Source organism: Colletes latitarsis, chromosome 8, assembly GCF_051014445.1.
Source record: "Colletes latitarsis isolate SP2378_abdomen chromosome 8, iyColLati1, whole genome shotgun sequence".
In the NCBI taxonomy this organism is placed as follows: domain Eukaryota; kingdom Metazoa; phylum Arthropoda; class Insecta; order Hymenoptera; family Colletidae; genus Colletes; species Colletes latitarsis.
In genome coordinates, this window is record NC_135141.1 from 18,797,086 (window position 1) to 18,825,085 (window position 28,000).

At 32.8% G+C, this 28,000-nt stretch overlaps 3 protein-coding genes across 6 annotated transcripts in view; 2 read left to right on the forward strand and 1 right to left on the reverse strand.

Annotated features, from left to right (window-relative positions):
* Positions 1 to 12,225, forward strand: part of LOC143344639 (uncharacterized) — a 51,760-nt gene extending 39,535 nt beyond the window's left edge. For both annotated transcript variants that reach the window (XM_076770889.1, XM_076770888.1), the window contains exons 3-7: positions 7,138 to 7,208; positions 7,273 to 7,522; positions 10,208 to 10,336; positions 10,450 to 10,726; positions 10,798 to 12,225. In XM_076770889.1, coding sequence (XP_076627004.1) covers positions 7,138 to 7,208; positions 7,273 to 7,522; positions 10,208 to 10,336; positions 10,450 to 10,726; positions 10,798 to 11,727 — 1,657 coding nt within the window. In that variant the 3' untranslated portion in view covers positions 11,728 to 12,225. The remainder of the gene's footprint in view (positions 1 to 7,137; positions 7,209 to 7,272; positions 7,523 to 10,207; positions 10,337 to 10,449; positions 10,727 to 10,797) is intronic.
* A 719-nt stretch (positions 12,226 to 12,944) lies between these two features.
* On the reverse strand, positions 12,945 to 15,889 carry LOC143344638 (HEAT repeat-containing protein 3). 2 transcript variants are annotated; one of them, XM_076770886.1, is made up of 6 exons: positions 15,547 to 15,889; positions 14,904 to 15,164; positions 13,897 to 14,837; positions 13,518 to 13,800; positions 13,275 to 13,448; positions 12,945 to 13,179 (listed from the first exon to the last, which is right to left on the reverse strand). In XM_076770886.1, exons 1-6 carry the CDS (start codon positions 15,682 to 15,684, stop codon positions 13,069 to 13,071), a joined length of 1,908 nt encoding a protein of 635 aa, XP_076627001.1. In that variant the 5' UTR covers positions 15,685 to 15,889; the 3' UTR covers positions 12,945 to 13,068. The 2 variants fall into 2 exon arrangements, with proteins under 2 accessions (XP_076627001.1, XP_076627002.1); XM_076770887.1 differs by lacking the exon at positions 15,547 to 15,889 and having other exon boundaries at positions 14,904 to 14,980; positions 15,054 to 15,072.
* A 970-nt stretch (positions 15,890 to 16,859) lies between these two features.
* Aub (aubergine) lies at positions 16,860 to 27,948 on the forward strand. Of its 2 annotated transcripts, none has more exons than XM_076770879.1 (10): positions 16,860 to 16,947; positions 18,331 to 18,520; positions 22,544 to 22,628; positions 22,732 to 22,842; positions 22,930 to 23,138; positions 23,201 to 23,386; positions 24,730 to 24,900; positions 24,989 to 25,268; positions 25,355 to 25,710; positions 25,800 to 27,948. In XM_076770879.1, exons 2-10 carry the CDS (start codon positions 18,344 to 18,346, stop codon positions 26,850 to 26,852), a joined length of 2,628 nt encoding a protein of 875 aa, XP_076626994.1. In that variant the 5' UTR covers positions 16,860 to 16,947; positions 18,331 to 18,343; the 3' UTR covers positions 26,853 to 27,948. The 2 variants fall into 2 exon arrangements, with proteins under 2 accessions (XP_076626994.1, XP_076626995.1); XM_076770880.1 differs by lacking the exon at positions 16,860 to 16,947 and adding an exon at positions 17,517 to 17,559.
* Positions 27,949 to 28,000: the final 52 nt, after the last annotated feature.

Here is a 28,000-nt window from a genome sequence, read left to right on the forward strand (position 1 = left end):
CGCAGTTATCCAAGCATTGCTACATAACGCACCAAACAGAATAAGAACTTGCGCAGATCGTTCTTCAAGGCGAAGATAAGCTTACAAGGAACATCGGAGCCTTTTTTTATGTAAATTCCAGCAAATTTTTGGTTCTAATATCAACGAGTCTACCTTTGGTTGGATCTATATCTTTGATAGAATTTTTATTAGACAGGAAAAGATTATGGATTCATATTAAATGTTAACGTCATGGAAATAAAAATAATGTACCAAAGTAGATATGTACAAGATAATGTGATTTCTGATGTGGACCCATCAATTTTATCGAAACAACATTTTTATATCTGTTCCAGTATTCTGAATCTTCTGACTGATTTTACTCGTAGAAATTCCAGGAAATTTTCTTTGAAATTCCAATACTTATTCGCAAGGAAATACCGCTTCGTGTTGTATTTGCATTAGAAAGAAACAGTTCCGGTCTGAATGTTGATCGAAACTGACTTCAACAACACGATAATCAAATGCGTACAGTTTACTTTTAGTTTTGATTATAGTGCTCAGAATAATGTGAGAACCGTTTCCTGCATAACTGTGAGTCACGTTCCAATTCTTGGCTATGTAGAAACATCTCACCCACGATAAATAGGATGTTTTTAAATACGTATCCTTCGGAATAATTACTAAAAAGTAGGAAATACTAGAGAAACTAAACGAGATTATCTTCATCATTTTTTATGAAAAATATTTTGTCTTCCGCTCGTTCTTGATTACTTTGTGCTTTCGAAACACTGTTTTCCTTTCACCATTATGAAAGAACAGAAAATGCGAATTCGAAGTAACGGGAATATTTCGTCAATATACAACACTGTATGATTACTTTTTCGATGATTTTTATGATTTCTTTTCGACGTTTGAAATTTATTGCATTTTCATTTAAGTCATTATAAAATTCATATTATCTGAAAGATGAGTTAATTTCCTAATTTCTTATATTACTTTCATAGCTAATTAGCGTTCTACAACTAAAATCATTGTTGGAGGATTAACATTCTACTTACTAATATTATAAACAAGATATCTGCTTTGAGTCAGAATACCCGTGATCAAAACATCTTACTCAGCGCACTGCGTTTTCTAGTCCAAAGTACAAGTTCGACTTCCATCCCTCCTTATTACTAAGGATCCAAGAATCATCCTCTTCCTTCCTTTCGGCCACATCTGGAAAAAATATTAATGGGGGATTCTAGAGGCCAAAATAAGACGAAAAGCAAGCATACCAATTTGTTGATGGAGGCTTCGTTAAAAAGTTATTAACGTTTAAAGTTTCGCCCGTACTGAATTTTTTTCTCGAAAATGCGCAAGATTTCGAGGGTATGTCTATTCACCAAAAATGATTGTAATTGACACCCGTAACCGAAAATAATTTTTCCAAAAAGATTTGAAATTTTTTTTTTCCGTCGAAAAATTTCACACCTTTTCGAATTTTCTTCTAGAAAGTGGGTAGGATTTCGGGGGTATGTCTATTCACCAAAAATGATTATAATTGACTCCCGCAACCGAAAACAATTTTTTTAGAATTAATTAAAAATTTTTTTTTTCATCGAAAAATTTGGGCTCCTACACACTGTCGATTTTTCTTAAAAATTACGTTTTCATTTTTAGTAATTTTATTTGACGACCTACAGAAAAGTGTTAGACAACTTACCCATACGTACCCATGAGCTCTACTTCAGAAAAAAGTTTCACTGATATATATTCACAATTGTAGGAGTTATGGCTGTTTGAAAATTGGACCATTTTTATGGGGGTTTATCTCATTTTGCGGGGTCAAGGACCAACTTTTCGAATATTTTTGGAATTTCTACATATTCTCCACCAAAATACGCGTAGTTTGCGTTTTTAAACATTAAAATCGTCGAATCCGTTCAGAAGTTATGACGTTTTAAAGATTCGCATGAAAATTCGGGCAGACATTTCTGGCCAGAAATGATATTTTCGGTAAGGAATTTTTTCTCGAAACTGAGTAGGATTTCGGGGGTATGTCTATTGACCAAAAATGCTTACAATTGACCCCTGCAACTAAAAATAAATTTTCCAAGACGATTCGAGTCTTTTTTTCACCCAAAACTTTTAGCACTTACTCGAATTTTTTTCTCGAAAGTGGGTAGGATTTCGGAAGTATGTATATTCACCAAAAATTATTGTAATTGACCCCCGCAACCGAAAATAATTTTTCCAGACCGATTTGAAGTTTTTGAATTTGATTCTTAATAACTTCTTAACGAAACCTCCATCAACAAATTGGTATTCTTGATTTTCGTCTTATTTTGGCCTCTAGAATCCCTCATTAAAATTTTTCCCAGGGGTGGCCGAACACCCTGTATACAGGGTGTCCCGTAAATAGTGTAAGAGCTGGAAATGTGGGGTAGCTGAGACGATTCTGAACAACAATTTCCTTTGCAAAAATGTCGGATGGAGCTTCGTTTTTGAATTATTAACGAAAAACACTGACGAATCACGGCGCTTGCCTGCCGCGCGCTCAGGGCCGTCCGAACTAAGAGAGCCACCGTGTCGGGTAGGTAGCAAGATGTGCATCGAAGATACGTCGAGGAACGAATACAAATAATTAAAAATACTACCACCGCAACTGTTACCTCTGCGGATTGAATAAATCAGCCAGCTAAATCCAATTTATTAATTATTTGTATTCGCTGTTTCCAAGGAAGAAGAAATAAAATGTGGGGAGATGCTCTCGGAATTTTTAGGAAATTAATTAGTAAATTAATTGTATGTATACCCCCAAAACTGAACGAGTTTTCGTATGCAATTTAACTGTATAGTAGTAATTCTTGAAATCAGTCCCAAACATTATTCGTAAATTGAACATTTCTATCCCTCTCAACTTGGGAATCCCCCTTAGAGCCCAGTGAGGCGTGAAACACAATGCTTTGTGAAAAGCCGCTGACGCGCTTGACTTCTTTATCAGATCTCACCAACTGCCATTCAAAGACCACAGCTTATTTACTTTAGAAAGAAACTCTTAAAAATATGCTACTTACCAGGTTAAGTTATTTAATAATTTAATAATATATAGTAATCAGATGCAGTGAATTCTGACTAAATCAAAATAAATAATTACAATAAAGTTGTTTCAATGTTATATAATTTATAAATTTTTACTGATACATATTTATGGATTTTCCGGAAAGAAATATTGCCTTAATCCTCTTAAGAAGGAACGTACGAACATTCTGTTGTGACATTAGCCGAAGAGTTATGTTCATTTTAAGAATCATTACTGTATTACTGTACTTCACGTCTTGTTGCAAATTGTGCAATATTTAGAAACTATCGTTTAAATATATTATATTGTTAATCAAAAATTTAAGAGTTTCTTAGTCAACCTTCAACACCATTATGGTTTAACACTAGGTCTATGGACACTCGTTGCGCATATTTTTATTATAATTCGCTACGTTGACAGTTGCATTAAAATGCAGTTTTTCTTTTAATTAGAGGATACATCCATATCATTACATCAATTCGATTCAACATAAATTGCTAACAAATAATATTTATGAGTCCTATAACGTTAAGTTTAGAATCTGAATGCGTCAAATTGACGCGTACCGTAAACCTAGTGTTAAACTGAATGTATTGCATCGTATGAATACATTTTTCGATAACTGTATTTTCAGCGCTGTGTTTGTTTTCCACTCCCAGACAAGGAATTGAAAAGATATCTCACGTTTGGACTTCGTAATCCGCTACATCCACTTACACAAGCATTTCGATAACCATGGATTAGTCCTCGAAATTTATCTCCGTGCTGAAGGTTTTCTTTGTCTACGGCGACTCGTTGCAACAATTTGTCAAAGCTTCGCTTAATGACGGTTCATCACCCCCGGCTGTTTGTTATCCTTTGTTTGGTATAGGTTTTATCTCTGGATGGCGTTAACGGTATTGCCTAGCGAATATCCGCGTCTAAAGTCTCGATCCTCGTCATAAAACTCATCTTCTTGCGACATCGTTGGAGTAAAATAAGAAAATAGTATACTTGACGTCAGTCGATCTCGATATACGTATGACGACACGTCCACTGGATCGCTTTGTTTGTTATTCGATGTCTGTTCTACCTGTAAGCTCGTGTCGTTGATTAATACAATGTCGTTAAGATTTTTGCGCCAGCAGGATCTATGTCCCGGTTAGCGTTCACAGTTCAAGTACGAATCGTAACTGGAACTGCTTTTTTGCTTGGAGTAAATGTGCGTTCGACATTATACTATTTTCTATCTGTATAGCAGTTATTATTGCGAATGAAAAATGAAAATTCTTAAGCGTAATGTCGATGGTATTTGTTATAGAATTCAGGAGCAATTAAGGTGTTTCATTTTCTTCTAATTGGCGATGGTGATTCTTATAAAAATTTTAATGGAAGATTTTCGTCTTATTTTGGCCTCTAGAATCTCATATTCAAATTTTTCTCAGGGGTGACCGAACACCTTGTGTATTAAATAATTGACATGATCAGATAACATGGGTTATTGTATAAAAACATTGCATAGAAATATGGCAGTATTTAACGGATTTAAATTAAGAAATTCCTGAATGTCTACCTTGTGGCTGAAATTTTTTGTGATATCAAAAAATACTCTTTTTTATTTTATCTTTTAATATTTTGACAGTAGTAAGAAGTAAATCAAAAGTGTTTTCCTAATGTTACTTATGTAGTCTAATGTAACATAATGTAATACATTTTTATGTAATAATGTACATAATAATATGAAGCAGGTTCAGACATTTTTCCTAAAAAGAGAACATTCCTTTATACTTCTATTTCATAATACGAAATTATTTATTGTAAATACAAAGTACGCGTACATATACAGGATTTTCGGCCACCCCTGGGAAAAATTTTAATGGGGGATTCTAGAGGCCAAAATAAGACGAAAATCAAGGATACCAATTTGTTGATGGAGACTTCGTTAAAAAGTTATTAACGTTTAAAGTTCCGGCCGTATTGAATTTTTTTCTCGAAAATGTACAAGATTTCGGGGTTATGTCTATTCACCAAAAGTGATTGACCCCCGCAACCGAAAATAATTTCTCCAAAACGATTTGAAATTTTTTTTTTCCGTCGAAAAATTTCACACATTCTCGAATTTTTTTCTAAAAAATGGGTAGGATTTCGGGGGTATGTCTATTCACCAAAAATGATTGTAATTGACCCCCGCAACTAAAAATAATTTTTCCAAAACGATTTGAAATTTTTTTTTTCGTCGAAAAATTTCAGTACCTTCTCGAATTTTTTTCTCGAAAATGGATAGGATTTCGGGGGTATGTATAATGAGCAAAAATGATTGTAATTGACCCCCGCAACCGAAAATAATTTTTCCAAAACTATTTTAAATTTTTGAATTTAATTGTTAATAACTTTTTAACGAGGCCTCAGTCAAGAAATTAGTATTCTTAATTTTCGTCTTATTTTGACCTCTAGAATCCCCCATTAAAATTTTTCCCTGGTGTGGCCGAACACCCTATATGTATATACAAATCATAGCAAATCAAAATACTATGCATATTATGTTGCATGTTTGTTATTTCACTTTCTATTGAAAGAATAGCCAAAAATGTGAAACCTTCTTGGCTTATTGTTAATCGAAGATAATTTTTTATTAATTTCAGTTGTAAAAAGTTACGTTTAGTTGAAGCTACAGTTACCGGTGTGTTAACATGATTTGTAACGTAAATAATAAATTTGGATATGCTTCTGAAAGATCATTTTTTATAATATATTTCATCATGTCAAGACTCGAACAATTTTCTTGCTTTATCGACTAGAATATTTTAATCTCTTCAAATATTTCTACTCTGTCAAGATCTCCTTTCAAATAAAGTTGCAAATTTTTATATTTGAATAAATATTTCTCGTCCAAACTCACAACTTTCATTTATGTATAGAAAAAAGGAAAATGTTTTGATGAATTTCATGTAATTTAAATCTATCTTTAAATGATATTAACACAGCATCTATTATCTTCAAAAAATAATGTACACGCAAGTTTTGTTCGTTGTTAGTTATTGACTCATTCTCTCCTTTACGATCAACAAATTTTCTTTTTTTATCTGTGTACGAAAATTTTAAGTCTGGTATTATATCTAATTCTTTTGCTGTCATGGCGGCATTTGGAAATTTTTCGTTTCAGCAGTTTTCAAAAAATGTATTTAGTTCTTTTAAATACTTTGTAGTTAGATCTATATGTATTTTTTGGTTCTATAAAACTTTGCCAACGACACGAACTTGTGATAATATTTCGTACCAAATGATACGAACTGACTATACATTCAAAATTTATTTATCTTTCGTACCATGGGCAAAATTTCACTTTTTAATGTGCAGTCTGATGTCCTGTTAGGAATTTCGTTTAAAGCACTTCGAAATTGGGGAACTTAACACGTTGACTGCCAGACCTAACATCTCAAATTGTCCACGAAATCGAGACTTTGGTTTTAGACAATTGAAAACTAGTATACCCATAATTTGTCATGGAACTTATTTTTACAGCCTCGTTAAAATTCAAGAGTCCCGTCTAGATTTATTTTCTTTAACACATAATCTTGAGAATCAATTTTTGTAGCTTTTTAAAAATCATGTCACCCAACTTTTACATTATCAAAGCAATATTCCCACCTCGTTTCGGACTATAGTTAATGAATTCTACAATTTAATGTATTATGCACGTATGATATCTATGCGTAGGGTATTGAAAAATTTACCACAAAATTTTCGTTAAAAACCTAACCTAAAAACCTAACCCTCCCTCCGGGTTCCGAGGAACCCGCTAAACCCGCTGAACCCGTTTTGCGCCGATCCTGATATAAAGCTCAGAAATCGAAAGCGTACTAGTGACTGACTGTAAATACTGTCTTGTTAGTCCATTTGAGAATATTAATTGTGGGATATTGTGGGTTAAGAGCGTGGCGACGCGCAGAATCTCATCATCTCGTACAGCGTATAAATGTGACACAGATCTCTCAACACGTTTGAATACTAAGCGAGTGGCACAATTATCGTTTGACGCACATTCAAACTACATACTAATTTATTTGTCTCTTTTTTCTTTTCTAATAGTAGCGTCAATCGCTTGCTTTCAGGAGTGGGCTGTTTGGCAAACGGAAAGATGAGAAGCCGGAAAACCAAGAAAAAAGATCTACCATCACTACAGGTGATTACACATTTTAAATCTTGTTAATAAACTCGTAATGTCTAATAATTTCTGAAATCAACAGTGTCGTCAACCTATAAAAGAGAGCCTTACACCAAACCTATGGCACCTCCGCAACCAACAAAGGATCAACAGGAGTTCGACGAAGCCCTTGGCACTTTAACGAGAAGAAGAAAGTATACTTTAGAGAATTCATCGAGATACAGCTCGAGTTTAACCGTGAATGGTGATCCTGCAAGGATCTATGATGGAAGCCCACAGGACACGACTGCATCCATTATGGGTGACCTTACACCCAAACCACCTACTAGAAGGTGAATAAAATTAAGAAATTGTCAGATTGAACCGTCAATGTACAATCGGTCGCACTGAAAATCATCCACCCCTTTGCTAATTTATTTTTTTCATAAATAATAATATAAGCCGTACCTAATACGGCTTGTATTTTCAATATGGACGCTCGTAATATTTTAACGAATTTTAGTAATGTACAAATTTATTGTTACATGAACAAATGCACGTATTTTTATTATATGAACTATTTGTCTCTCGACAAGATCATATTGTGGCGACACCTACTGTACTCGACAACAGAGGGCCACGCGCAAATTATCTCTCTCACGAGTGCTCGACTACCCTGGGAAAAAATTCAATGTGAGATTCTAGAGACCAAAATAAGACGAAAATCAAGAATACTAATTTGTTGATGGAGGCTCCGTTAAAAAGTTATTAACATTTAAAGTTCCGCCTGTAGAACGGCAATCTGCGAACAGCTGTGTGCGCGCGATAGTAGTTCTCATCACAGATCATTTTTCTAAGGCTCTAAAGCTTTATTGATATGCATTGTTTGCATTTGAATGATTAAAATCCTTCAATCCGTCTAGAAGTTATGATTTTTTAAACATACGCATCGGGGAAACATTTCTGGCCACACAGTATATTTTTGCTAAAGAATTTTTTTTCTAGAAAGTACGTAGGATTTCGGGGGTATGTCTATTCACCAAAAATGATTGTAATTGATCCCTGCAACAAAAAATAATTTTTCCAGAACGATTTGAAATTTTTTAATTTCACCGAAAAGTTTCAGCAACTACCCCCTATCGATTTTTCTTAAAAATTCGTTTTTCATTTTTAATAAATTTGTTTGACGCCGCATGGAAGTGTTGTTTAGTACTTTTTTGTAGGTATTCATGAGCTCTACTGCCAGACTAAATTTCAATGAGATACACTCACTATTGTAGGAGTTATGGTCGTTTGAAAATTGGATCATTTTTAAAGGGTTTTTCTCACTTTACGGGGTCAAGGATCAACTTTTCGAATATTCTTAGAATTTTTACATATTCTTCACCAAAATACGCATTGTTTGCATTTCGAAACATTAAAATCCTCCAATTTGTTCAGAAGTTATGATATTTTAAACATTTGCATGAAATTTCAGGGCAACCTTTCTAACCTCACATTATATTTTCGGAAAAGAATTTTTTTCTCGAAAGTGCGTAGGATTATGAAGTTGTGTGTATTGGCCAAAAATGATTGTAATTGACTTCTGCAACCAAAAATAATTTTTCCAGAACGATTTGAAATTTTTTTTTTGCCAAAAAATTTCAGCACCTACCCTATCCTCCTTGTCGATTTTTCTTAAAAATTTGTTTGACGCTCTACAGAAAAGTTGTTTCATACTTTTTTGTAGGTACCCATAGGCTCTGCTTCAGAAAAAAGTTTAATTGAGATACCTTTACTATTGTAGGAGTTATGGCCGTTTGTATATTGGACCAGTTTTAGGGGGTTTTTCTCACTTTACGAAGTCAAGGATCAACTTTTTCAATATTGTTAGAACTTCTACATATTCTGCATTAAAATACGCGTTGTTTACATTTTGAAAAATTAAAATTTTCCAATCCGTTCAGGAGTTACGACGTTTTAAAGATTCGCACGAAATTTCAAATCTACTCACAGTAGATTTTCGGTAAAGAATTTTTTTCTTGAAAGTGCGTAGGATTTCGGGGGTATGTCTGTTCAACAAAAATAATTGTAATTGCCCCCTGCAACCAAAAATAATTTTTTCAGAACGATTTGAAACTTTTCAATTTCGCCGAATTCAGGGAAATTAATATTCATGGTTAGACATTGTACTTTCGGTAAAGAATTATTTTCTCGAAAGTGCGTAGGATTTCAGGGGTATGTCTATTCACCAAAAATGCTTGTAATTGACCCCTGTAACTAAATATAATATTTTTTATTATGATTTGAAATTTTTTAATTTCGTCTAAAGATTTCAATACCTATTCGAATTTTTTCTCGAAAGTGGGTAGGATTTTAGGGGTATGTGTATTCACCAAAAATGATTGTAATTAATCCTGGCAACCAAAAATAATTTTTTCAGAACGATTTGAAATGTTTTAATTTTATCGAATTTATGCACCTATTTGAATTTTTTTCTCGAAGGTGCGTAAGATTTCGGGGGTATGTGTATTTACCAAAAATGATTGTAATTGACCTCCGCAACCGAAAATAATTTTTCCAGAATTATTTGAAATTTTTTAATTTAATTTTTTAATAACTTTTTAGCGAAGTCTCAATCAAGAAATTGATATTCTTGATTTTCGTCTTATTTTTTTGGCCTCTAGAATCTCCCATTGAAATTGTTCCCAGGGGTGGCCGAACACCCTGTATACACTCCTCGACTGACTTTTAAATATCCTAGCGTCTAAAGCAGGACCTACTGGAATTACCTTACTTTGATGAGTCCCATTTAGAAGGTCTTGGATGAAACGCTGCTTCCCTCTCCTTTTCCTTTCTTTCCTTCTGCTATCTCGTTTACATACTTCCTCCATTCAGCATGCAGCCACAATATAAATAGAGGGTTTGTTTCACTCCATTGTATATTTATTCTAGAGATAACTTAGAACGTATGAATCGAATCGTAAATATAAATAATTTGTTTAAAACTGACGATTGATCGTTATTAGTCAGATACATTTACACATTCTTTTGACTAGATTTGGTCAAGTGAGTCCAAAGCCAACCGATAAGATTCCACCATTGGATTACGAGGATAAAACGCCAAAAGAAAATGGAAATGTGACTCTACGTGAGAAAACACAAGAAAGAACGCCCATACCTCCTTTGTAAGCATTCGTATTTCGTGCAGAGTTTATGAGAATAAGGATCATTTCTTGATCAGAGATTTGAAATATAATTCAATTTCAAATTTCAAGGGTTAAAAAGTTCAATTTTACAGGCGCAGATTCGGTAACAGATCGTCGCAAAGGACGAACGCGGGTACACTGGATTCTAAAGACGAAGCGAATCGATCAGGCGACGCCGCGTTTTGTGACGAAAACGAGAACGTTCCTGAAGATTACGTTTTCAAGCGGTTCACTCAGGATGCCGTCAGAAAGTCCAATCTCTCTATAAACAGTTGCATTTCTGTTGGGAGTACGATGAGTGCGTACGGTCGGAAAAAACGAAGAGCGCCGCAGCCACCACGCCGTTTAGAAAAGTTGGAAACTAGCGAGGTAAGTGTAAGAAACTTTGGTTCAATTGTTGGTTCGTTCATTGAGTCTTCTTCGTTTGATGTGTTATACAGAAGAACACCGAAGTGCCCAACATCGAACTTCAGATAGTAGAACCAAAGGACATAGCAAGTGTTACCGAGAATATCGACGAGATGACGAAGAAGAGTAAAAATTTGGACGAGGGAGCTAACGAAGCGAATGAAACGTCGATAGAATCTATTTCAGGCGATACGCAATCGCTAGAAACAGTCACGGTAAAAGATAGTCCTGTCGAGACCACAAAATATAAAGCAGAAGATACAGAAAATTCTGTACGATCCGAACAAACTGAATCCGAACACATTACAACAGAGGATAAAGGAAAGACGAAGGAAGTGGATTCTGAGGATCCTGTACAAGTCGAATACCATAGAACTTCTCAGGAGAATGTAGAAATCATCAAAGACGTCGATGAAGTGAATCTGCCGTCTGAATTAGAGGAAGTTTGCCTTAGAAGTAAGAGCTCTTCTGGTTCATTGTCCAGAAGCGATAGTTTTTCTGTAAAGGAGGAGATCGAGAAAATCGAGAGGCAAATAAAAGCTCTTGAAACGAAAAATGCTTCCAGAGAATCGTCGGAAGAAAAGAGTGTGGATAGTCAGCATGGGAATACAAGACAGTCGCTTCAAGCTAATCGTAGACAATTTTTCCAAAATATGGTGGACGACGAGAACGGCAAAGATTCGATTAAAATAGAATTTAAGGAATTCCCGAGGGAGCAGAACATTCACGTTGTGAGATTAAATGATCCTCCTGTTCCTGTAGCTGTGTCCACAGAACCGGTGAAAGTGATCGAGCTTCACATTTCCGAGCCTATTAAACAAAAACCGGAGATCGTCGACGATGTCAATCCAATACCAAAACCGAGAAGGCACAGTGCTTTGAGTTTGAACGATAATCGATCGAGCGCGACTCCAGTCGCAGATCGAAGAAATCTTGAGTCGACCAGAGGGAAGTCATTTTAAAATGTCTATCTTCGATTATGAATTGTATAGAACATTATGGAATCGTTTCGGCTTTTAAATTAAATGGAAAGATGATGGTACTTCCGTTGATTTTAGTCGAAAAATTCTTTAAAGACTGTGTAGACATTGTGTACATGTGCCTTTATTTAATACTTAGAGGTCTCATTGACCCTTTGATGCATCGTTATCATTGCGTGATCGACGTTTCGGTTACACGGTCGGTGGTTTGCGAAGAAATTATGTATGTATCTAAAATATTTTTGACACCATGTATTTTCATTTAAAATCCAATAACAATTGCTCTTTGTAGATACTTCAAAGGGTTAATAAGCGTGATAAGTATATGTATTATGTACTTGGAGCCTTAATACAATGATGAAACAATAAGTCTTCGTCAACTTTGGACATAGATTATCATGTGATCGTAGATGTCTCCCATTTATTTAGTATTTTCATTATTTATTAATACAGAATAAAGTTTAAACATTTTATCTTGTTTATGCTCTATCAATTATTTGGAACATTCAACAGGTTCCTATTCTAGATTTGATCTGAACTAAATTGCATGGAGGAAATAATTAATTCTAAAAATATTGCAAAAAAAATTTCGTTTTATTTGTAATATTTACAAAATTCATTTCTTACGTCTCATGGCAATAGTAGAATTCAATGGCGTTATCATTACATAACACGAAAACTTCACCAATCCTGGTTTCCTTATAATACACAACTATCTTTAATGAAGACCCTATTGTTAAAAATAAAAATTACATAAAAATATTATATCACATAAATAACATATTTATAGTGTACATATTATTTCAGTCCTTAATGAACTACCATTTCGTGGCAAAAAAAAAAAAATAGTCAAAGTTCCATAAAAATATGATAGTAAAATTAATTCCAATTACACTGTTCAATACGAATTTCTTTTCGTAACATGCATTGGTTGATCTTTGTAGAGTTTCTCACTCTGAGCACGAATCTGCAAGCAGAGTTGTTATATCACTCTCAATTTATAAAAAAATGGAATTTTTGGAAAAACTTCTGATTTTGAACAAAAATAAAGTATTGCGTAAAGACTGAAAAAGGTAGAAAAGTTTGCCTTGGTTTAAAATATAATACTATCAGTAGTTGTAATATTTTATGATTTTGTGTAATGACGGCCATAGTTTAAGCAAATGCCAAAGTACGTACTTTTTGGGCATTATTTTTGCATTATTATTTGATGTTGGCGCCATATTGTTCGCTACTCGCTTGTTTCGAAATTCTATAAAGATCATCTAGTGCATGTTGCAAAAAAAAAGGAAAAGTTAAAATTTATTGGACAATATTAATTTTTTAAACATTTTTTATTTGTTTTTCCTTATATTTTATAAATCTTGTGATGTTTGTGTTTACTGTAGACACTATTGCAACGTTATCTCTTAGAGTTTTCTTTTGTTGTCGCACCTATTTAAACAAAACAAAAAGCAATTATAATTATAAAAAATAGATAATAATCACTTTATACATTCAAATATATGGCTTAAACAAAAAAGTCTTACTTTATGTTTAAAGAGTGGTACAAGAGTGTGTAATTTTTCTACTAAATTTATTTCACTCGCTAATCGATTGCTCTCATCTTCCGAGTATATATCCATTATTGCGTCCAAAGATTCAGCCATCACCCAAGCCTTTGATTCCATCGTACAAGTATTTAATAAAAACGTAGACATAAGCTAAAAAAATATTTTCCACTGTGAAAAATCATTCATAATCCAATTCCAATATAAGATTATAAATCTTACTTTTACTAGTTCAGAACCTTCGGAAGTACAATTATTTATTAAGATTAAAGCAAGATTTCCCACTATTCTTATTAAATTTGCTCGAACGTTAGCATTTGAGCATTGCTGTTCACCATTTAACATTGGTTGAATATCGGCTAATGTTAATTGATTGAAAATATTTGGTTTTCCCTCGGATAATCTTTGAAGAGCCGCCCTCATAGCTGCAGTAGCAGATTCCAATAATTCAATATCGTTTGGATTTGCATCTTTAAACACAACTGTTCCAATATCAACCCACATTCTAAATTAAAAATACGAAAACATAGTTCGATTGTCATTTTTTGTCATATTTTATATTAAAATTGTAATTTGAATGAAACACTTAAAAATATTTTACCTGTATATATTTTCCATACCACCAAGAACATCAACTTCCAAACTAGATATTAAATTATTTAAACAGAGGTGAGCTCTACAGTTTAGTGTATGCATTTGCTGTAAAATAGCTTTTCCTTCCACATTTTGTTCCAATATTTCTGTTGTATCTTTGTCTACAGCTATAGTCTTGTCCCATACTTTCTTAATTATGTTACAACTATTAAAAACTTCAATTACTTCTAAAGGTAGAGATAAATTAATGTTACATAATTTGTTATCCAAACATGCATTATCTATACTGTTGGTCTCACAATCTGAATCGTCCAAATTAGAATCATTATCACTTTCCTGTTCTTCCGAACATAAATTGGCTAAAATTTCAAGCGCGTGTTGTTGCGCGCCAAACATTCTTCTACTATCTCGTACTTTCTTTTTCGCGGTATTCGAGAAAGCATTTTTTTCATAAGGTAAAATTGACGATAAATTAGATAATAGTTGTTTGCAATCGACAGAAAGTGTTTCAGAAAGTACAGCTATTGCTTTACAAACTGTACTCATAGGATTATTCTCCACATAGTTAGATATATTAATTAGAAGTCCTGCAATAGCAGTTTTAAGACACATTATATCAGAGGCATTAGTATTATTTGTCTCTACATTTAACAATTGAAGAAGTGTATCTTCGCAGCTTTTAAGTTTATTAATAGCAGTGGAATTATCTTCTGACAAAGACAATAAACATTGAACAGTCACTGTAACAATGTCAGCACCATAAACGGTAATGTCAAAAAATTTTATTAGAATAGAAACAAGATCTTCTTTGTTTGCATATTTTATTGCACATTCATTATTCTCGCACAAAGTCCATAACAATGTGACTGCTTGGATAAATGCTTCTTTCTCATCATTTACTTTATTTATTTCATTTTGGTCAAGTATTGGTTGCCAGTCTGTATAATACTATGTACAATAAATAAAGTATTAAATAACACAATCATATAAAAACTGAATACTTTTCAAACTTACTTGTATCAATAAACTACACAGTGGGGTCATGATGTCATCTTTAAGTAAACTCTTGTATGCTTCTTCTTTTCCATTATCTGCAATACATCTTAAAGCACTAGCACTTTCAGCTCTTACAAGTACATTGTGATCGACAAGCAATGGTCCTACCATTTTAGCAATTCCATCTTTTGCTATTTGTGCGGCAAGCATCGATTCGCAAGACATTGACTCCAGTGTTTGCAATCCAGACAATATTTCTTCGATATTACCAGACTGTATCTATATTTATAAAGTAAATATACATTTTAGTGCTATGTGAATATATATACAGTCACCTCTATATTTTCAGTAAATGTACAAGGAGCAACAAAAATTATTTAGACTATATAAATAACATTGGGGAAAAAACTTTTGATTTATTTCTTAGCATTGTCAAAATATTAACTATAAATGAGCAATTTTGATATCACAAAAAATTATCAACATTGAAAAGGATTCATGAGCTCCGGTAGAATACCAAAACCGGTCCATGGGAAAAAAAAGCGAAGAACCATTGATATAATGTAACATAATGTAATACATTTTGTTGCTTCTTGTATATTTATTGAATATATAAAGCTTATACTGGTAGACTTAAATAAGAATTTAAAAGATATCTTACTTCTTCGTATACTCTTTCCAATGCAGTTTCTCGATCGTCATTTATATTTTCGGCGTTAGCAGATTCGAAATCTTTAACAGACGGAAGACCGATAGGATTTTTCCTAGGTTTCCTTCTTTCTCTTTTTTGTTTTCCCATTTTTTTACAATATAAAAACCTTTAACAAGTATACATATTCTTCTAACATGCTGTAAAAGAGGTTAGCCAAAAACATGTGTTTCTACTGCAGTTTTTGACTTAAGCATTTATTTTTATTATAGACACAAAGAAGGGGACGGGATATAGGGTACGTTTTCATGTGGCAATAAACTGTTATGACACTGTAGCGATTCTTCAACCATATTATTTATAAAATGATAAAGTTTGTTGCCAAAAAATCAAAATTGTCACATTACTGTCGTGACAGTGATATAAGTCATGATAATTATAATGTGGAAACCAAAATCTTTCATTGACACGACATTGGATTGACGAATTGCTAATAGGTTTGATTTTCTAGTAACATTTTAGTATCAGGAAACTAACTTAAAATGTGGAATTAAGGTTTAAGAAGGACATGTGTAATCCTATGTTTCAATGAATAACTTACTTTCTTTGCCTTTCTGTCATATTACGTACAGTCAGGCATGAAAATGTTCCTACATCCCGTAAAAAAGGCATTTTAAAGGAGAGAAACAATAACTTTGTACAATATCATTTATTTAATTTATTAACACATGAGGTAATATTAATTATTCTACAACATAATGTATCATTTGATATAAATATTTTAATAAATAAGTGAGGAAATGGATTATGCATCTCACAAAAGTGTTCGTACAGTCTACTTTAACATTACAAGTTATACTAGTATTTTATCGGGTCTCCTTTTACTTCTAACACAGCTTTTAACCTTTTTGTCATAAAATGCACTAATTCTGCAATGAAATAAGGGAATCGTGTAGCACCAATCACAGTCAAGAATAAAGTGTGAGGTCTTTTAGCAAGAAATTACCCATAATTCATGATTAAATACGGAAGTGTGTTTTGTCCATATCCGCAATTTCTTTATTTACGATCCTATACCTAAGCCTGGAAGTATTAAGTGTTTTTTGAATTTATAGGTAATGTATTATAACATACTTATTCGTTTAATTTGTATATGAATTTTATTTAATCATGTATTCAATGTTTAAGTATAAATACGTATTTTGAAAAAAAAAAAAAATATTTAAATATAGTCAAACTGAATGCGCTACTAACGCCACTAACGGTGCACTAATTTAACGCATGCGTGAACCATTTTGCTTAAGCAGGTAAAGTTTGTATCCTACCACATTTTCAAATACGTCTTGCATCGGTTCCCGGCATCGGTGGGACGAAGATTGTGTGTTATAATTGTTGAATAACGTTCCCAACATTGTAAGTTTATACAAAATATGATTTAATTACTTTAAAATCTTCTTAAAATTATATACTTTTATTGAATTTACTTTATAAAAAGATTGATTTATACTTTGTAACATGGAAGGAAATTTGATACAAATTTGTAATATATTCTTTTTGGTTTTATATCGTTTTTACTAAAAAATGAAAAAAAATTTGTTTCAAAATAATTTTCTATTAATAGCCTTGTACTTTTTATAGTAATTGAATGTAAGTATTTTATTTTGATACATTGTTACGAGTTTGGTATTTTTTCTTTCAGTTCTGCTTAAGCACATCGCTTTGATTATTAAATTTCGTTAACATATGTATATCGCTTGACTTTCGATTTATTAATTCTATTAGCTTTTCTTCGTAATATAAATTTATACAATCATTGTTAAGAGGAATTTCGTTGTTTGATTGACCTCTGAAAAAGTAGACTTTAAGCATGTGCTTGTATACTTAACCTTGAAATCGGCATAATGTTTATATATTTTTCGATATAAAGAAACATGAACTCGGAATAGTTGATTGGCCGTTGAAAGAGATATTTTCAATTAACTAATTAAATAAAATGTGAAGGGAAAATGTAATAAATGTGAAAAAGTAATAATTAACAAATTTTTGAAAGTAAATTAATAAATTTAAAAATATTTAAAAGTGTGTAAGAATTATAATTTTTATGTTTTAAAAATGTTGCATTCAGTTATATATAAAATTCTAAATAATTGTCATTTTTAAGTAGAAAAATTTTATTATATAACATTAGTGTTTCCTCTTATAATTTGTTAATTGTACTTAATGTTTTGATTAATCCATTATTGATGATACAACTGAAAAATGGGTACTTCATAAAAAAAATAAGTTGAAAATGTAGAATAAAGACTTTGCAAACAAGCATTTATTTTTATAACAAATAATCTAAAAAATTGATCTGGCATATTTGTATTTAACTGACAATTAGTATATTAAAATGCGCTTTGCTTTTAAGTGTTTTGTACTTGATACAAACTATCGAAGACAAAATCATATTCCACGTTTGTATTTCCAATAAAAATCTTATTCCTTGCTTTTGACTTACTTTTAACAAAGGTCACCCTGTTTTTGGTTGCACAGTATTACCTGAAAAGTAACAGTTCACCTAATATTTTATCACTAAGCACATAAAATTCATATTATGAATTACATCAAAACTCATAGTTTATTACTTTCTGAAATTGTTCAGATTATAGTGATTGTATCTCGTTTACTCTCATATCTGATATGTACAAAAGCAAGTTTGTTCAGTCTGTGACAACTTTTCAGATAACACTGTATCATCATTAAGAGGTTGCTTTGTGTATATATATTTTGTAATTATTATAACATTTTTGAAAGTATTAGGTAAACCATGTTCAGTAGAGGAGGCGGCCCAAGTAAGGGTCGCGGCAGATCACGAGACCAAGATGTTCGTAAACAAGGTACACAGGGATCTGGTGGGCAACCATCTACAAGCGGTGTGGGTCGTAGACCTGGACCTCCAGCCCAAGCAGGATCATCTAGTCAAACACCCTATAGTAGACCACCGGTATGTCAAAGAACCAATAAGAAAATAGATATAATTTTTATCAACTTTAGTGTTTTAAACTTCTATTGTTTCATAGATAATTAGTGCAACAAAGTATTATTTATCAATGATATATTTTTCTTTCTCCATGTTCTTTTTGCTATTCTATTTACATATATTTAAGGAAACTATAGTTTAAAAGATAGTATGTTTGCCAAAAGAAATATTAGTTACAAAAGAAGTATTTCAATATGTTTTTTTAAACGAAGTTTCCACTTTATTTAGAATGCATCAGGTACCAGAGATTTTTTATTAAATTGGTGTATACAGGATGTTCGGCCACCCCTGGGGAAAATTTTAATGGGGGATTCTAGAGGCCAAACTAAGACGAAAATCAAGAATACCAATTTGTTGATGGAGGCTTCGTTAAAAAGTTATTAACAATTAAATTCAAAAATTTCAAATTGTTCTGGAAAAATTATTTTCGGTTACGGGGGTCAATTACAATCATTTTTGGTCATTACACATACCCCCGAAATTCTACGCACTTTCGAGAACAAAATTCCTTACCGAAAATTTAATCAGGTGCTCAAATTTTTCGACGAAAAAAAAAATTTCAAATCGTTCTGGAAAAATTATTTTCGGTTGCGGGGGTCATTTTCGAGAAAAAAATTCAGTACGAGCGGAACTTTAAACGTTAACAACTTTTTAACGAAGCCTCCATTAACAAATTGGTATTCTTGATTTTCGTCTTATTTTGGCCTCTAGAATCCCCCATTAAAATTTTTCCCAAGGGTGGCCGAACACCCTGTATATACAGCTGTTTTAAACAGAATATGTCTTATATGTATGTATATTCTTTTATTATTGAAAAATCTATAGTTCTGTAAAAAGAAACTAAATCTATTAAGATAATTTGTCTATTATATGTTGTTCCTCTATATGGATCTATTTGCAGACATACGTTCACTTTATTTGCAATATATTCAAAAAATATATTTCTTTTCGTTCAGCCGGTTTCCAATCTTCCTATAAACCATGTTTCGGGGCATATTTCGAATAACAGCTTCTGGAGATTGTGTGACGACGAAAAATTGACAAATGATATTAATTAAGTTTTAATAAACGAAACGATACTACGCTTGTTTATCGTAATGATGCAGAACGGTGATATGATACGTGAATGTACTGGCCAGTCGAGTCCGTTGCTTACGTTCGCATTTATTTTTGCAACGTGATGAAATGACGTTTACTTTTGTTGCATGATAGGTAACAGCGACACAATACGAGAATATGACCGAGTATTATTATTTTAACCCTCGGAGTGCGGATGTTTGCACAGCGATGCAAAGTACGAATACAGGGTTAAATATATTATAAAGCGTGAAATTTTGGACAACTTTTTTTTTTCTGGAAAAAATTCAACGAGAACTGGCAGAAAATATAAACAGCTGCACACGAACGACGCGTGATCAAACCAGACCCAAAACGTAATGTCCAGATCCTTACATAGTAGGAAAGAAGTTAATTTTCTAAACAAAAAATACTCATCCTCAATATTAATATATTATTAATTAAATATTATTAATATTATTACATAATAAAAATGCAATTTAACGTGTGGAAAACCATATTTCAACGTTTAATTTATTTATTTATTACTATATACAATTTATGATGATTCTGTGTTTAAACTGTTAGAATTTAAATTAATTATAGACGATTCAATTAATGCGTCAGTATTATGATCCAACTGCCAAAAATTTGTGGTCAATAACTTGAACAACACATTTCCTCCAGTTTTCAGTAACATGTACTACTGACTCGTGAAATAATTTTTTTACATTCGGAAATCTGAATATTGTATTGTTTGCTGTAATATAATTTTTAACTTGCGACCAAATCATGTGAAGGCCCTTCTTAGGGGCCCCTAAAAAGCGTCCCTGAGCAGCGACGTTCAGCAGCCACTTATGTATCTGCGATTACGTCGAACGATACGTGAACATCGTGTTTATATTTCCACTCAATTCTCGTTGAACGTATCTTTCGAACGTTCTAAATTCTTCCTTAGTGACATTATGCCATGTTCGCCAAATTGAATATGATAGCAGCGTTCTCCCCTTTAATTTTTTTGCAGCATAATTGGTTGTTTCTGTTGGATTATTAATAAATAATCATTTACAAAACTGAATCTAACAGTGAGAAACACTGTCCATTGTCTGCATACGAAAAACGTATTGGCACCATCGGGCCCAGGGGCCTTGGGACTGTTTTGTCGTTGAGGGCCAGGGAAATAACCGTGGCGCATGCAATGGTTTCTTTCTTTCTTTAAGTGGACGCCAGATTTTCCTTTCGGGGATCTAAGCGTCGCTTCACTTCTCGTTCAGTTTTAACTGTTGTGCGTCAAGACGCCCTTCCGAATCGTACAATAAAGTTTCACTTTTAAAGTATAAAAGAGTACTGCTTTTTCATCCATTTCCAATAGCTTCAGTTATTATTTGATTTATAACTCATCGGTAAAAAATATCTTTAAAATATCCAACGATTGTTCATTTGGGGATACTTGTGATTCTGCAAATTTTTCGCTAGCTATGAATTTTATTTTCAGTAATATTTTGCTAGATTCTTCACAAGGTGTCCATTTTGAATTATTGGAATCTTGTGGTGGGATATCATTGTCATTTTCCGATTCACTGTTTGTTATTCTAATTTTTGGATTTCTTACACCTAATACTATGTCACTATCTCGTTTCTCAACAGTTCAAAATCAAATTCATCTTCATTTGGACTAATTTCATTTCTGAAATCGTTTAGGGCTTCTAGACTTACGAAATTATAATACTTTCCAAACTAACGCTGGAACGTTCTCATAAGCAATCTGTGGTTAGATATCTTATCTCCACTCTAAGGTATAACGTTTCACGCTTCCTAATGAAAAACAAAGAGCTAAGGGATCGATCCACGAACCAATTCTGCGCTCTTACTAATTGGATATTACAAAATCTAGCATAAACAATACTGGTATATCATTTATAATGTTACAATATGTTTTAAATATGTAAATTATATGTGTGTTTTAAATATCCAATTTTGATCTATGAAATGTAAAGTAACTGTAATATGTGATTCCTGAAAACGGGATGTTTCTATTATTAAGTTTCTTTACTTTTGTATATAGGGTGTTTGACTACCCCTGGGAAAAATTTTAATGGGAGATTCTACAGGCCAAAATAAGACGAAAATCAGGAATACTAATTTGTTTGGTGGAGGCATCGTTAAAAAGTTATTAACGTTTAAAGTTCGGCCCTTACTGAATTTTTTTTCCATAAAGTGGGTAGGATTTCGGGGGTAGGTCTATTCACCAAAAATTATTGTAATTGACCCCGCAACCGAAAATAATTTTTCCAGAATGATTTGAAATTTTTTAATTTTGTCTAAAAATTTCAGTACCTACTCGAGTTTTTTTCTAGAAAGTGGGTAGGATTTCGAGGGTATGTCTAATGACCAAAAATGATTGTAATAGACCCCCGCAACCGAAAATAATTTTTCCAGAATGATTTGAAATTTTTTAATTTAATTTTTTAATAACTTTTTAATGAAGCCTCAGTCAAGAAATTGATATTCTTGATTTTCGTCTTATTTTGGTCTCTAGAATCTCTCATTAAAATTTTTCCCAGGGATAGTCGAACATCCTGTATATTAGTTCAATAAATCTCTTTCTTCCCCTCTTCCAAATTTTATCTCTACAAACTGAACTACAGCCAAAAAAATTAACGGAAGAACTTAGGGACCACTTTGATAGTAACTTAAATTATCGTCGATAGTGATGCTTAAATAACGCTGAAGCTCGCACTGAACCAGTAATTCCAGAAAATGGTAATTCCAGTAGGGGGTCATACCTTTGTACGAACACGAAGGACAAACTTTGTACAAACCTGATTGAGTACAGAATTTTATTGTATTTCAAGTGTTGGAATTTTTCATTGTTATACTTCATACCTTTTCTGACATGCATTTTTATATATATTTTTTATAATGTAATAGAGTGCTAGTCGCGGTACGCAGCGATTGACTCCTAAAGGCGATATTGCTACGCCGGGTCATTCTGCAGAAACAACAATGATGGATGGTAAGCCAAAGAATATGCAATTTATTTTTAAAAATATTTCTGTTTATTATTAATATTTTTATATAGACAGATTAATTATTAATATATTAAAATGTATTTATAGTAGTGACTGAAGGTGGAGACGTTGGTACCTTAGGCAGAGGTGCAATGAGAGGGCGACGTGTTCTGGTAGTTGAACCTCATACAAGGCCAACAAACTTAGTTACTAAAAAAGGTTTATAAGTTCAAGATTTTGCATTTGAATAGCGTATAATATGCTCTACATATGAAACGTATATTATACGAACATTGTTATTTTTAGGTACAACCGGTACACCTATTTCTTTGCAAACGAATTACTTCAAGATGCTGGCGACAACCGATTGGTGTCTGTATCAATACAGAGTCGATTTTTCACCTGAAGAAGATCGAACGGTTGTCCGAAAGGGACTACTAAGAGTTCATAAAGAAGCTTTGGGCGCATATGTTTTTGATGGAACACTTCTTTACACCAGTCAACGTTTACCAGATGTAAGATTCTTTTAGCAAAGAAAATTTGATCGGTTATATTTTGAGTATATTTAACATTTCAGAAATTAGAACTTTGGTCTGCTCGACAATCGGATGATACAAAAATCAGAATAACTGTACGTCTTGTTGGAGATTTGGCCAAAGGTGATCAACAATACATCTCATTTTTCAACATAATTATGCGAAAGTGTTTGGATCTTTTGAAACTTCAACTCGTTGGTCGTGATTATTTTGATGCGCGTAGCAAAGTAAGTAAATAAGTGTATTAGTGATTTAATGTAGAAGTACAGTGGTGCTTTGGATATTGACCGACGCTCGGAATTGAAACTGGCTAAAGTTGAAGGGAAATGAATTTTCCAGGAAATCCTGTATTTCCTTTTTTTCTGAGAGTTCGAGTGAGATAGAGGTACATAACACGGTACATCGATATATCACAGTAGATTTAAAAACATAAACATACTTGACCGCAGAAGCAAGCGAGAAGCCAGTTCCAAGAACTGGTAGGAGTAGCAACTGACCAATTTCTACGGCATCATTGTACTTACATTTTAGTACTTGTTGTTTTAATACGTATATTTAATATCACCTTATGTTAATGTGTTATATGTATATATTTTTTTTATATTAACATCTAATGTTTCTATTTATGAATTATACGGTTCGACACGAATTTTGTTTGCAACATGCATGGGTGCTTCTTGTATAATCCGGGCCAAAATATAGCGTGGTCGTAAACTAAACTCTTGAGGGTTGGGACCGACTCCTGCTGCGGCACTTAGGGCCGTACATGACATCTTGCTTGAGGGTGTCTTTTTGAATGTTTTTCTGTGTCCGTAACTGTACTACCTTTTTTCATTTTTTAGATGCATATATTATAAGCAGGTAAATTAAGATATTAAAGACTTGAGTAAGTCCTTTACCTGTTACGATACCTCTAAAAATGGCGACACTAGATAAAATATTTCTTCGTACGGCCCTAACTATGATCTAAGGCCCTTAGCTACTTGTATTTCTGTCAATTCACTTGTTTCGGGAGCTGAAACGTGTAAACTTTGACACCCACTCGAGTTTACGACCTCGTTATATTGTGGCCCGGACTGTACCATTCTTCCACGAGAAGAAGGCACAGTGTGTTTACATCCCTACTCCTGTTGCAGTCCGCTGACTCAAAGGTATTGGTTGAAAACGGTGACGAAGGTCGGTGACAGTCAATCAGCGGACTGCAGTAAGAGTGGGGCTGTAAACACGCTGTGCCTTCTTCTCGCGGGAGGACGATACAGTTTTTCGTCCCTTAAATACGAATTTGCAAGCAAAATTGCTATATCACCTTCATTTTACAAAAAAATCGCGATTTTGAACAAAAATAAAGTATTGCGTGAAGACAAAAAGACTAGAAAGAGCTTGTTGTATGTAATGCTACTAGTACACTTCATTTCTTCTGTCAAAATTAAAAGTAATTAATACGATTCTTAATAATTTCGTGATTAAAGTAAGGTGATATTAAATACGTATATTAAAACGACAAGTATTAGAATGTAATTAAAATTTGTTGTACAGTGTTATGTGACACGTGTTTATAATTACAACGCAGGTTGAAGTTCGTGAATTCAGATTAGAACTTTGGCCTGGATATCTTACATCTATAAGACAACATGAAAATGATATTCTCATGTGTTCAGAAATAACACATAAAATCATGCGTCAACAAACTATATTAGATATATTAAATGACTGTTACCAACAGAATCGTAATGGCTATAAGGTAAGCATGTTAATTATTGATAATATGTTTTTATATAGCCTTATTTAGATTTAGCTATGTATTTATATCAAATTACGTTTATGTTTAGCATTTATTTGAAAGTCAAATTATTGGTCTCGTTGTGCTTACTGATTACAATAACAATACATATCGTATATCCGACATTGACTATAGTACAAATCCTAATTCTACGTTTAAATTACGAACTGGCGAAAGTATATCGTACAAAGATTATTATAAAAATAAATACCAAATTAGAATACATAATGACTCTCAGCCAATGCTTGTGACAAAATTGAAACCAAGAGAGCGTCGTGCTGGACAAGCTGAATTTGTGTATCTTGTTCCTGAATTGTGTCGGGCAACGGGTATATTTTTTAAATTATTTTCATTCATAGAGATTTTCAAATCTACAACAATTATTGCATTTCGCAACAAATGATTTTTATTGTAGGACTTACCGACAACATGAGGAACAATTTTCATTTGATGCGTGCTTTAGCAGAACACACTCGTGTAAATCCTAGATCGCGTACAGACAAATTAATGATTTTCAATAGGAGATTGCGCTCTGAAAGTGCAATAGTGAAAGAACTTAATGAATGGAATCTTAAACTTGACGATAAATTAGTTAATTTGTCCGGACGTGTTTTGGCACCAGAAAATATTGTGGTTGGAGGGGGTAGAACAGTGTCTGCTGGACAGGTTGCAGATTGGACCAGAGAATTATTTAATAAGGCATTGTTTAATCCAGCCAAGTTAAGTGATTGGGTGGTAATTTGCACGCATCACGTAAAACGCGATATGGAGGTAAGATATTTTAAGTCTTCGTGAAATTATGTTTTGTTTTTTACCATTACATATCTATTATTTTGTTAAATATACATTGTATTTTATAGGCATTTGTTGGCACTCTGAAAGACTCAGCGAGGGGTATGGGATGTAGAATTGAAAATCCTAGATATTGGGATATAAATGACGATAGATCAAATACTTATTCAGAAACCTTAGAAAGAATAATGAGTACTTGTAATCCGGAGCTAGTGTTTTGTGTTGTATCAAACAATCGAGCTGATCGATACAGCGCTATAAAGAAGAAATGTACCGTTGATCGGCCAGTACCGTCACAAGTTTTCCTCACAAAGAATCTCAGGTCGAAAGGTTTGAGATCAATAGCTACGAAAGTAGCAATTCAATTAGTATGCAAACTAGGTGGTGCTCCATGGAGCGTTGAATTGCCACCGATTAATTTAATGGTTGTCGGTTTTGATGTGTGCCACGACCCAAATGATAAAGGACGCGATTTTGGTGCAATGGTTGCATCATTAGATAAAAATTTGACAAGATATTTCAGTGCAGTAAGCGCACATACTACGGGAGAAGAACTATCTAACGAGTTCTCTGTCAATTTAACAAAAGCGTTGTATAATTACAGACAAATGAACAATACTTTGCCATCGCACATAGTAATTTATCGCGATGGTGTTGGCGAGGGTCAAATACCTTATGTTTATTCACATGAGGTAGAACAGTTAAAATCTAAACTGAGTGATATTTATGGTGACCCGGCTTTGGTCAAAATGGCATTTGTGATAGTTACAAAACGCATAAATACTCGCTTTTTCTATAAGCAGGATAATCCTCCACCGGGTACAATAATCGATGATGTCGTCACTATTCCAACCAAATACGATTTTTATGTTGTGTCTCATTATGTGCGACAGGGCACGGTAACACCGTGTTCGTATAACGTCATTGCGGATACGACAGGCTGGAGAGCCGATCAGTTACAAAGAATTACGTACAAGTTAACTCATATGTACTATAACTGGTCTGGTAGTGTAAGAGTACCTGCACCCTGCCAATACGCCCATAAATTGGCTTTCTTGGTGGCGCAGTTCATACGTCGGCCACCAAGCACGCAAATGGAGAACTTACTGTACTTCTTATAACTGTTGTTTTTAATAATCCATATACTGTTTTTGTATGGACTATTAGAAATTACAGATACTACATGAACAGTATTAAGAAACTAACTTACAATTACCTTATACATTTAACTTATACAAAATATCTCAGTTACCTAAACGAGAAGTCGTGTAAGTAAGATTTTCTATTTCCATAGATGATCATTAGACGAAATCTCAGAAGGGCAATAACAGTACAAATCAAAAAACAATTTTTCAGAGGAGCAAAAAAGCTATAGTATGAGACATTTTGGTTTTAAAATTTTTATAAAACCAGTTCTATTTTATACTATATAGCAAGCTTAGGGGTTGTTATTTGACCATTCATAGATATCGAGTTGACAATGTGAAATATGTATTTATACTGATTCTGTCAAAAATTGACTTGTACTCTTATACGGGCCCAACAAAGAAATTATTTTGAAATTTTTCTTTCTATATATACACATATATAGTATATATATTATTGAATATGTTTTTATACTAAAATAATATTTTAATTTCATTTAATTTTTGCCTTCCACATAGATATAAAGGCTCTTAATTTTTATGTAAGTTACATAAAATGTTCAAAAAGTTTTTTTATTTTTTATTTTTTTTTTTTTTTTTTTGATCAAATTTAATCTAGGAAGTTAATGGTTCAATTATATTCATTATTACATTTTATTATCCAAAATGCAGAATACATTTTAGTTGTTTGATACTATTTGTAAAGTCGACAGACGAGTCAGTGTTTGCTACTTGTAAGTTTAAGTTCTATTATGTTCCAAATAAAAGTTTAGTAATACATTATGCTTTAATACACTTTTAAGAAATAAACCTTAGTGATTAGATTTCACTTCGATTTTATTGGTGTATTTCTTTCTATTATTACTGCTAACACTTTGTATTAATGTTAATATTAATTCAAGTAAATCAGGGGAACATTGGAATAATTTCCAATTCATGGAATGACACTTAGAAACGCCATAGTCTTTCAATTGAAGTCATCAGTGTTATTCTATTAGTCGGAACAATAGACCTTATGATAAATAAAACTATATTAGATACTGTAGTATCAAATGTAAAATGTTACCTATATATTTTTTATTAAATAATGTGACATCTATTTTTATAATTATTTACAATATTAA

What these genes read in the sequence shown, in the direction of transcription:
- LOC143344638 (XM_076770886.1), bottom strand. Translation starts at nt 15,684, where the DNA reads ATGGGAAAACAAAAAAGAGAAAGAAGGAAACCTAGGAAAAATCCTATC. An exon ending in TGTGTAGTTTATTGATACAA is followed by an intron (nt 14,838 to 14,903) that starts GTAAGTTTGAAA and finishes TATTGTACATAG; the next exon opens with TATTATACAGACTGGCAACC. An exon ending in GGTATGGAAAATATATACAG is followed by an intron (nt 13,801 to 13,896) that starts GTAAAATATTTT and finishes TTTTTAATTTAG; the next exon opens with AATGTGGGTTGATATTGGAA.
- Aub (XM_076770879.1), top strand. Translation starts at nt 18,344, where the DNA reads ATGTTCAGTAGAGGAGGCGGCCCAAGTAAGGGTCGCGGCAGATCACGA. An exon ending in CACCCTATAGTAGACCACCG is followed by an intron (nt 18,521 to 22,543) that starts GTATGTCAAAGA and finishes ATAATGTAATAG; the next exon opens with AGTGCTAGTCGCGGTACGCA. An exon ending in TGAATTGTGTCGGGCAACGG is followed by an intron (nt 25,269 to 25,354) that starts GTATATTTTTTA and finishes TTTTTATTGTAG; the next exon opens with GACTTACCGACAACATGAGG.